This window comes from Propithecus coquereli, unplaced genomic scaffold (genome assembly GCF_000956105.1).
Source record: "Propithecus coquereli isolate 6110/MARCELLA unplaced genomic scaffold, Pcoq_1.0 Scaffold44, whole genome shotgun sequence".
NCBI classification, from domain to species: domain Eukaryota; kingdom Metazoa; phylum Chordata; class Mammalia; order Primates; family Indriidae; genus Propithecus; species Propithecus coquereli.
In genome coordinates this window covers 2,440,747-2,450,731 of record NW_012150174.1, presented here as the reverse complement: position 1 = coordinate 2,450,731, position 9,985 = coordinate 2,440,747, and the positions used below count along the sequence as shown (strand labels likewise).

The following is a 9,985-nucleotide window of genomic DNA, read 5'->3' as shown; positions in this document are numbered from 1 at the left end:
GCTAGGATTAGAGGCGTGAGACCCCGCGCCCGGCCTAACCCAATGAGTCTGAGGATAAACATACACCTGTGAAACCATCACCACCGCCAAGGCCACAGACAGACCCTCCATCTTTTCAAGGGGCTCCTGTCATGCCAACTAGTTGGCAGCATTTGACCAGTGCCTGGCACAGTGATCGCGCTTTCTTCCTGGCTCTCCTGCCTCACTTGTTGCTTCGTCTCATCTTCTTCTCTAAAAGTTGGGGTGCCCCAAGCTCTGTCCCATCTCTTTAAGTGACCTCATCAGTCTCAGGGGTTTAAATACCATTTATACCCCAAGGACACATCGAGGCTTGTCTCTGGCCTAGACCTACCGCCTTCTCAGTCACCTCTCTACTCGAAGGTCTAATGCAGCGGTCCCCAACCTTTTTTGCACCAGGGGCCAGTTTCATGGAAGACAATTTTTCCACAGACTGGGGATGGGGGCTGGGGTGTCACGGGTGGGGGGATGTGGTGCGGAGCTCAGGCGGTGATGAGTGGCCTGTTTCCTAGCAGGCCATGCACCGGTAATGGGCTGCGGCTGGGGGCTGGTGACCGCAGGTCTAATGGACATCTGAAACTCCAAACATTCAAAATGGAATTCTTGGTTTCCACCACTTCCTGCTCTGTCTCCATCAACCTGCTGCTCCCAAAATGTGGATTCACCCCTGACGCCTCTCTCTCCACACCCACAGCCAACCCATCAGCAAAGCTGTCAGTCTCTCCTTTCACTTGTATCCTGAGTCTGACCCGTTCTCACTCTTGGCTAAGCCCCAACTCTGCCTAGGCTACTTTAGGAGCCTCCTGACTGGGGTCCCCCGCCACTCTTGGCCTTCTCAGTCAGGTCTCCACAGAGCAGCCAGAGCAATCCCTTTCCAATGTAAATCGGTCACTCCCCCCTGCTGGCCTCTCATCACCCTTAGAACAAAACCCAAGGTCCTGACCATGGCCTATAAGGCCCCCACCAGCCCTCTGTTACATTTCCCACTGCTCTCCCCTCCACAGCTCCTCTCAGACACACTGTCCTGCTAGCTGTTCCCGAACAGGCAAGCACATGCTTGCCCCAGGGCCTTTAAGCTTGCTGTTCCTTCTTCCTAGGATGCTGTTCCACGTATATCCCCATGGCCCCTGCCCTCACTTCTTCCAGGACTCTGCTCAAATGTCCCCTCTTTAGAGAGGCCTTCCTGACTACCCTACAGAAAGCACCACCTCGCTACTCCCTACCTTCTCATCGCAGTTTGTTTTTTTCATAGTATTTATCACTACTTGGCATTATACGATACTTTTCTTGGTTCACTTGTTAATTGCCTGTCTTCCCCACTAGAATGTGCTCTCTAGGGGCTCCAGCAGGGACCTTGTTTTGTTTTTCAATGCTTAGAGAACCACCTGGCATATATTAGGAGCTCAGTCATTATGTATTGCATGTATGAATGAATGAATAAATGAATGATTGGCAAATTCCTAGAAGGCAGGAGCTCTTTCTGACCTTCCTATTCATCCCACTCCACCCACAGATGCCTGGCCTCCCACAGGGCACACCAGAGATACTCACATGTGTACGATCACAGCACAGGCAATAAATACTTTGTGAGCAAATGAGTAACCAAATTCTTGCAACGTGCAGGTGCTGTGAGCAGGAGCAGTCTTCCTGTGAAATGCTGGTTCTCGGAGGGAGAAACTTTGTGTCTGATTGTGTCCTGTCCCCTCCCATCCTGGCCGGAGGCTGTGACTTGTTACTGGAAGGGCAGCGAATGCTGCGTGTGGCCTTGGGGTATCTGTACAAGCCCAGAGGAGCAGAGGCCTGGAGCCTGTTGGCTCATACAACAGGACACTCTGCAGGTCTCGGCTGGGAGCAGAGTGGTTACTACCGGCTCAGAGCAGCCAGGCTTTGAGTTCCTATTTAATCCTGTCTTGTGAGGTAAGCACTAGGAGGAAACTAAAGCTCAGAGAGATTAAGTGGCTCTCCCAAGGTCTCACTGACAGTGACAGGGTTGAGATCTGACTCTAGTTCTGCCAATTGCAGATAATAAGGAAGAGCAGTGGACATTTGTTGAGGATTCCCTGTGTGCCAAGGTCTATTTAAGTTCCCTACATACATGTAGCTCTCACTCAGCACTCACAATGACCTTTTACATAAAATATCGTTCTCCTCATTTCACAGATTAGAGCACTGAGGCACAGAGAGATTAAGCAACTCGCTTAAGGTCACACAGCACTTTCCATTATAACACAGTACTTTAAATACTACCTCCAACCACCAAGGATTTAGATTACAAACATTCCCCAGGGGAAAATCTGCTCCAAAACATTACAGTAGGGACCTCTAGAAAGCAAACTGCAAGCTATAGATTGCACCCAGCGTGTTGGTGTGCCCCGTCTCTATCCTCTGCTGCTTCATCCTCTCTCCCCAGCTCCTGGGTGATCCTCAGCCTGGGAGGGGAAGGCTGCTGTGGTCTCTGAGGCAGCAGAGCACAAAGTCCAGCCCAGGCCTTAACCAGCATGGCGCCCGCCCTGCATGCGCACAGGGGCATTAATAGGTAATGACTTGCCATGACGAAGAGCAGGGCAGAGGAAACATGGCGGTCAGAGGCCCTTTGCAGCCTACGGGGCCTGAAGAGGAGGAGCAGGGGCGAATCCTGGGGCTGAGTCAGACACCAAGGGCTCTGAGGTGATTCTTGCAAAAGAGGCAGAGTAGACACCTCACGGGTAGAAGGGAAAAGAAGACTGACGTTACTTTCAGCCCAGAGGCAGGAAAGTGAAATTCAAGCCTGAGTCTTGGGGCGGGGGATGGGAGCTTGAGCGGCTTCTAAGTGCAGTGCCTGAAATTTACACCCACCAAATGTCCTCCCTGGCTGAAATTTCTCCCCACACGTCCCTTTGCAACAGGATGCACTGGTCAACACTGTCACATGCGCCCCTTGATATTTGCCAGCCCCCAAACTCCTGCTGAACTTCCAGCTATCTCTCACCCCCAGAAGCAGGATCGGGGGTGCCCAAGGCCTTGTTTTCAGGAGACTTCTGCCAGTATGAGCTGTCTCCCTTCCTGCCCCTACCAAACCTTGGTCCCAACACTTATCACCCAGCCATGGGTAATTACTAGCATAGGGTCTGCCTCCCACTCATACCATCAGCAATTTGAGGGCATACACTGGGTCTGGCAGAGTGGGTGCTCAAAACATGTTCATTAAACAAATTACTGATTGGTTGCCCATGGCCCCAAGCCCCTTGCCCTTAGCCCCTGTGGCCCCCATATCAGCTGGCTCTTTGGGCTCCTCTGGGCCTCTCTTCGGGAAGGAAGGGGTTAAGCATCCTGACCCTGCCTGCCTGAGCTTAGCCTCTCAGACCTAGACAGGGGTTAGGCTTGGTCTAAAGACATTGCCCCTGGGAGCTTTGGGAGAGCCTCAGGTTACACAGTTGCCTACCTCTAAGGCAGGGCCTCTGGGTAGCTCTAGACACCCCTGGCTTGTCCCCCAGATTCTGAAGCATCCTAAGGCCTGGTGGGGAGGTCCACTGGGTCTCCTGAATGGCCCTCTCTGGCCTCAGGGACTCAGCGGATCCTGCACAGCTTGGGAATAGTTCTGGAAGTGCCCTGGATAAAATCCGTCAGCTTCCAGTGATGGTCTTTGAGGATCCCAGGCCACCAATGAGGCCCCTCACTGGCACACACCAGGGTAGATGTGGCTCTGCCTCAAGCATCTGGCTGGCCAGAGCCCAGCTCCCCACACTGCCGCCCCCCAACCTTTTGCCCTCCTTCCCTGCCTCCCGGCCAGCACCAGTTCCTCAGCCACTTCTATGGCCCTGGGAAATGCCCTTAGGCAGTAGGGGGCTCACCGAAATGCTTCTAACTCTTGTTTGGGGACAAAGGGCAGAGAAAGACATCCAGTGTCCTTTCTGTCAATCCTCACCTCTCAGATACTGCCCCAGACTCCCTCCACATGCTTCAATAGTCCTGAGCTGGGGGCACGAGGAGAGAGGGGCATTTGCCACGGTGAGACATTCAAAGAAGTGGCCTGTCTCGGGCCAAGGCTGGAAGGAATTCCAACCCCAGAGGCTTCCCAGCCCCTGGAGGGCAGAAGGAGAAAGGACACTTTCAGCAGATCTGTCAGTTTAGCAGTCCCCACACTTGGAGTCCCAGTGTCCCCTCCCTCATTTTACTGGGGATCCCTGTGGCCAGCCAGACGACCCTCGGGTGTCCCAGCCCACCCAGAGCCATCAGGCCGGGGTGGAAAAGGGAGGGGTAGCGACCGCGTGTCCATTCCCCACCCACCCTGCCCAGGATTTCGGAGTCCCCAGGCCTGGGGCGCCCCCCCGTAGCTCTGACCTTGTGCCGGAATTCTCGGGCCACCTTTCGGTCCATGGCTGGGCCAGATGGAGCCCGCGTTGTCACACGACCCGCTACTTCAGGTGCCGGCTGCCGGGACCTGGGAGAAGCTGCTACAGCTACCAGCCCGAGCCGCCTTCGGAACTGGGGGCGGGGCCTGGGCTCTGTGGGGGCGTGGCCTGGGCGGGGCGGGCCCGCTACAGGAGTGACAGCTGCGAGGCAGGAAGACACCTGAGCCGAATCGTTGCCTCCCACTGAAGCCGCATGAGCAAGTGCTGGTGGTGGCAGTAGTTGGGCTCTAGGCTGGTGTTCCTTTTGGAGTGGTCCCCAAACTCATGCAGTTGAGGAAGAGGATCGCGGAGACGTGGGGAGGAGGTTTGGGACTTTTTTGTGGGGGCAGGAATGTGGAGGTCGCGAGGCTCTTCACGTGAGTGATTAGGGGGTGGGGTAATCTAGTCAATTTTCTCTGGATACACAAGTAGAGGCCCATCCGCCCTCCTGAGGCTGTCAGCCCTGGCCACGCATCTCACCTTCAGCGTACATTCCATCATGGCCTTCTGCAAGCCCTTCTCCCACTGGGGAAGAAATCAGTCCTTGATCTGTGAATTCCTTGGGGGCAGGGCTGGGTCTCCCTGTACCCTGCAGGGGCCTGAACCAGTGCGTGGGAGTGCCACCTTCAACCAACTTCCTCTCTCACCTTCCCTAGCACTCCCCAAACAAAACAAAACAAAACAAAACAAAAACTAAACCCAGCCCACTCACACACATCCACCGAAGCGAAGCGTGGAAGAGCCTGGCAGTGACATCCTGATCTACGGCTGACCTTTACCTGGGGTCCAGACCCTCTGATTCATTTGATTCAATTCGGCGAACATTTGCTTAGCTCCTAGATCTAGTGCTGGGTGCAAAGTAGTGACGAACCAGGCCTGGGACAGACTGAGACTTCCCCAGCCAGGTGAGGGGTGATAAAAATGTGTGGATGATGGGGGGACTTTAGAGTGTATGCCTAAACTTAACCCAGGGTAGGCACCTGACCCCTTTGCGCCATGTCAGGGGCACCAGCAAGGAGATGGACAGCAGCTCACATCAGGTAACCACTTACAATTGTAACTTCCGGGGTGCCTAAAGACTCCCTTTCTGCATCCTTCCCCTAATAACTGAAGCTTTGCAAGCAGGCTATTCTTATTTGGGGTAAATCATTGTCTAGTTTAAGATGTAAATCTCTCCTGGAGAAGAACCTTAAAATATTATCTATGTTCTCATCATAGCATTAACTATTAAGTCAATGGAAAGACTTGTGGGATTTTCAATGGTCCAGAAAAGACCACACAAAATATATCCACCTCCAACTTACTTCATTGATTCTCTACATTATAAAAATATGTTCTACGGATGTTTATTTCATATTTGGAATCCAGGAAGGTAAGGGTGACTGTCCTTACCCAGGGGAATGCAGTCCACTGGCCACCCCAGTCCTTTTTTAACATGGCCATGTCCTTGCCAGCGACTTCCTCCGTCTTAAAATGCTCCCTTCCTAGTTTTGAGGACAGCACTGAGTCTTGGATCTCCTCTCCCATGACCGTTCTTTTCCAAGCTTCCTCTGAGACATTGTGCCTTCACCCATTCCTTAACAAGGGTTCTTTAAGGCTCCATCCTTGGCTTTCTTCTCTTCACCTTCCCATCTATGCCCGTGGCTTCCTCCTGTGTGAGGATAGCTATGTGTGCTTTACTTACCATGATATGCCTAGAACAGTGTGTGGCATGGAACAGTGTGTGGCTCAACAATTCGTTGAATGGATGAATGAATGAATGCATCCCAGATCTGTACCCCTGCCCAGGGGTCTACTGGGGCCAGTATCATCACCACCATTATAATTATCTGCAAGGCCTGGCATCTAATTGGTGTCCCCTAAGTGTTGGCCAAGTGAATGATGTACAGGTTCCCAAGTCTCTCAATCCCACCTTTTCACCATTTAAAAATTTCTCCTGGGCAGAGAGTGTACCTTGTTTACAAAATTAAAGTTGTTTTTGTCAAAATATGGCCTCCATGGGGGCAATAACATAGGAGTATGAGGCACTTCTGTCATTCAGTCAACATTTCCTGAGCTGGGGCCGGAGCTGGTGCTGGGCACTCAGAGGACTAAGGTTTGAGCCATTCCCTAGAGGCGCTCAAAACTGGGCATAGGGTGGGGATTTGGGGCCCACGTGGAACTGTAGTGGGGAGTGGTGGAAGCACAGGCTAGGACTCGGCAGGTCCGAGCCCTGGCTCCCCTACTGCCCACTAACCACTTGAGTGGCATGTCCCAGGGCTTCAGTGTGGTCCTCTGGAAAAAGAAAGGGTAGGGCTAGACTCACCAGCATCTTGGGTCTCTGGTGTAGGGGCTTGCAGGACCTAGGTAAGGGGAAGGGGAGTAGGTGTTGAGTGATCTCAATCCAGCCTCCTCTGGGGAGGGGTAGCCACAGGCCAAGAAGGGCAAAGATTGGGCCATCTCCCGGAGCCTACATTATGGTAATAAACTGGGCAGTCCTGTCACTCTAGCTCGGGGAGGAGCCAAGTGCCTGGGAGGAGGGGCCAGGGGAGCCCTGGGGCATGAGAGGGAGAGGGACCACAGCCCGCGGTGGAGTAGAGGCGTGACCCTGCCTTGGTGGGGAGACGCACCTCAGGAGGCTGGCCCTACGCTCAGGCTCCCCTGTCCCGCGCGCCCCTATGGGAGCTTTGGCGCCTGCATTCTGCTGGCTGCTCGCTTGCGTCTGGCTGCCCCGGGGTGAGCCGGCAGGGGAGTCCCTGCGGGTAGAGCGTCTCGGTGAGAGGGGTGTGGGCTCAGGGAGGTCAGGGGCTGGGGGAACAGGCCTAGGCAGGTTGGGGAGAGGGAGGAAAGAAAAATGGTCTGAAAGAGGGCAGAGGGACGTCCGGGGGTAGGGCTGGGGACTGGGACACGGAAGGCAAGAGATACAAGCCTGCCACCCCGAGGGGAAAGAGTCCTGAGCTGGGCGGAGTGGAAGAGACCTAAGATGTGGAACTGCAGAGAATGGGGGCCCAAGGAGTGAGAGCAAACAGGGAGATCCCTGTGGGAGAAGGATCACCAAGGAGGGGAGAGAAAGGATTTGAGAAGGCTGCAGGGAGAGGGAATGGGGGAATGTGGGTGATGTGGGGACGAGGGTGGGAGATTCCAACAAAGGGAGGCCAAGCTTGAGTGGAGAATAATCCCCCCACCCCAGCCGCAGCACCCACACCATGGGGCAGTGCAGAGCTGCAGCCAGAGCCCACCAGGGAAGCCAGGTGAGTAGGTGTGCGCTTGTGGCTGCCCCACCTGCTGCTTTCATCTTTATTCCTAGCAAAGGAGACCCTGGGGATTCAGCATATAGAGTGGGGCGGGCCAGGGGGTGGTGGGGAGGCATGACGCATTCCTAGCCCCCCTGCCCATGCCTGACTTTTTTCTCATCCAGCCGCAGCCACCAGGAGGCGACCCTCACCATAGGGGACGCTACAACAGTGATGGGAGGCCATGTAAAGGGAGGCCAGGTAAGGGGAAGCCTGGGGAAGGAGGCTTTGTTGGGCAGGGACTTACTTCTGTGCAGGTGTGAGGCTGGCAGGGAGCTCCAGAGGTTACAACAGGGCTGTCTCTGGACATACAGGTTCCCAGTATGTGTCTGAGGTGTGCAAATTTATAAAATAGTTCTATTCCCACTTTCCTAACCTCTTGGGGCCCTGTAGCCAGCTTGTCTTTTTTCCCAGGAGAGATGGGCACCAAGGCCCTTTCAGGAGACAGCCAAGTGCTCCCTCCCCCTGGTGAAAGTAGGAAGATGAGAGTTAGGGAGAGTTGAGTTCTCTTTGCCCCCTGGCCTGGCCTGTGAAAGGCCCTGGACCCTGTCGGAGGCCCCCTCCGTACCCTGAGCAGAGCCCCAGGAATGCTGTCCCCAGAGGCGAGACAAAGATGGGGCCACCTGGTGGAGGGTGTAAGGAAGGACTGGTTGAGAAGCAGAGTCTTGAGCTTCTGTCCTTTGAGTCTTAACCATTCCCTGCCTACCCTGCCAGGATCCTTCATGCTCATGGGAAAGGTGGCAGTTTTGTTTTCTCCCTTTGCCAAACTTCTTTGGTCTCTGAATCAGGTGGCTCAGGTTCCCTTTCTACTCCTGGCCTGCATTTGTCGCTTTCCTTCTATAACCACAGACATGTTCCAAATTCTACCCACCGGGTCCCCCAGAGCAGCTTGTGCCCCCCGTGATCAGCTCTGGGCAGCCCCTAGAGCCAGCAGGTGGGGGAGCATCCTTTATATTAATAGTAGCAACGAGTCCCAACTGCCTGCCATTGGAAATAGATAGGAAGGCCCCAAGGTGGGGAGAGGTAGGATGGAGTGGGCATGCTTCCTCTCCAATGTGGATTTCCTGGGTCTTTTACTTCTCATCAGCCCATTCTTCCAGGTCTCAAGTTTTAGAAACAGTCAGCTACAGTTTGAGTTGAAAGGTAATGTAGTCATTCTTTTTATAGATAGGGAAACTGAGGTAGGTGGAAGACTTGCCAATGCCCCACAATAGGCATGTGGAGCCAAGTCTGTCCCTTGCAGAGCCAGGCCTGTCCCTCTGCACCATGAATGCCCACAGGACTCCAGGAATCCCTGCATTTTAGTGGAGGAAATGATCCTTATCCAACACCTCATTCCCCAGCGGGCTTCCTTCCTTGCTGGTTTCCTGGATAAGCACTCCCTGCTTTTCCTTGGGGAAGGGTCACAAGTGTCTGGACCAGGCAACCTGGGCGGGTTTCTCACATGACCCCTTAGAGCAACAGGGAGTGAGAATGGCCTCCCTCTAAGGCAGCTGAAGTGGAGGTGAGGGAACAGAGGCCCAGGTACCAAGGACACTTGAGGGCTCCTATCGGGAATGCCCTCCTCGGGAAGGAAGTGGACGTGGGTCTCAGACCAGCGGACAACCAACCTTCATCTCAGCACTGCCCCACCCCTACAGAGCTCAACCATTCTCTAGAGAATTGTTGCTGTAGACGAGGAGGTTCATGAACTTGGATAGGAAAAAAATGCATTGTTATTTATAGGAACCTCAATCCAACAGAAATTTAGCATCCCTTTTAGTTATTACCACAGTCTGCAAACCACAGGAGTATTATCAGTGTCTGTGACTGTCACCAACAGAATTCACAGATATTTTCCTTATCACCTGATAGTTGTTGATATCTCAAGATATCATTTTGGCTCGTTGCTACTTTAAAACTTTGGCAGTGGTGAGGCCTGCTGCTAGATCTTGTGATTTAATGTGTTAATAAAGAAGCACAAATATTACTAAAATAACACATTTTATAAAATATATTCACGATGATATTGCAATACAATTAATTTCCTCTGTAATATTATGTGTCATTTTATCTCGTTGCTACTTTAAAACTTTGGCAGTGGTGAGGCCTGCTGATTTAATGTGTTAATAAAGAAGCACAAATATTACTAAAATAACACATTTTTATAAAATATATTCACGATGATATTGCAATACAATTAATTTCCTCTGTAACATTATGTGTCATTTTATGTATTTAAAAACGCTATTCTGTAATCCTAGCTCTCTGGGAGGCCGAGGCAGGCGGATTGTTTGAGCTCAGGAGTTCGAAACCAGCCTGAGCAAGAGCGAGACCCCGTCTCTA

The 9,985-nt window shown here is 52.9% G+C and overlaps 2 protein-coding genes across 3 annotated transcripts in view; one reads left to right on the top strand and one right to left on the bottom strand.

The window, feature by feature from the left end:
* The window catches only part of USH1C (Usher syndrome 1C (autosomal recessive, severe)), a 48,532-nt gene extending 44,054 nt beyond the window's left edge, over positions 1-4,478 (bottom strand). For both annotated transcript variants that reach the window (XM_012654231.1, XM_012654232.1), the window contains exon 1: positions 4,339-4,478. In XM_012654231.1, the coding sequence (XP_012509685.1) occupies positions 4,339-4,374 (36 nt within the window). In that variant the 5' untranslated portion in view covers positions 4,375-4,478. The remainder of the gene's footprint in view (positions 1-4,338) is intronic.
* Positions 4,479-7,045: 2,567 nt separating this feature from the next.
* OTOG (otogelin) overlaps positions 7,046-9,985 on the top strand; it is an 87,251-nt gene continuing 84,311 nt past the window's right edge. The window contains exons 1-3 of the mRNA XM_012654274.1: positions 7,046-7,142; positions 7,558-7,618; positions 7,786-7,846. Coding sequence (XP_012509728.1) covers positions 7,046-7,142; positions 7,558-7,618; positions 7,786-7,846 — 219 coding nt within the window. The remainder of the gene's footprint in view (positions 7,143-7,557; positions 7,619-7,785; positions 7,847-9,985) is intronic.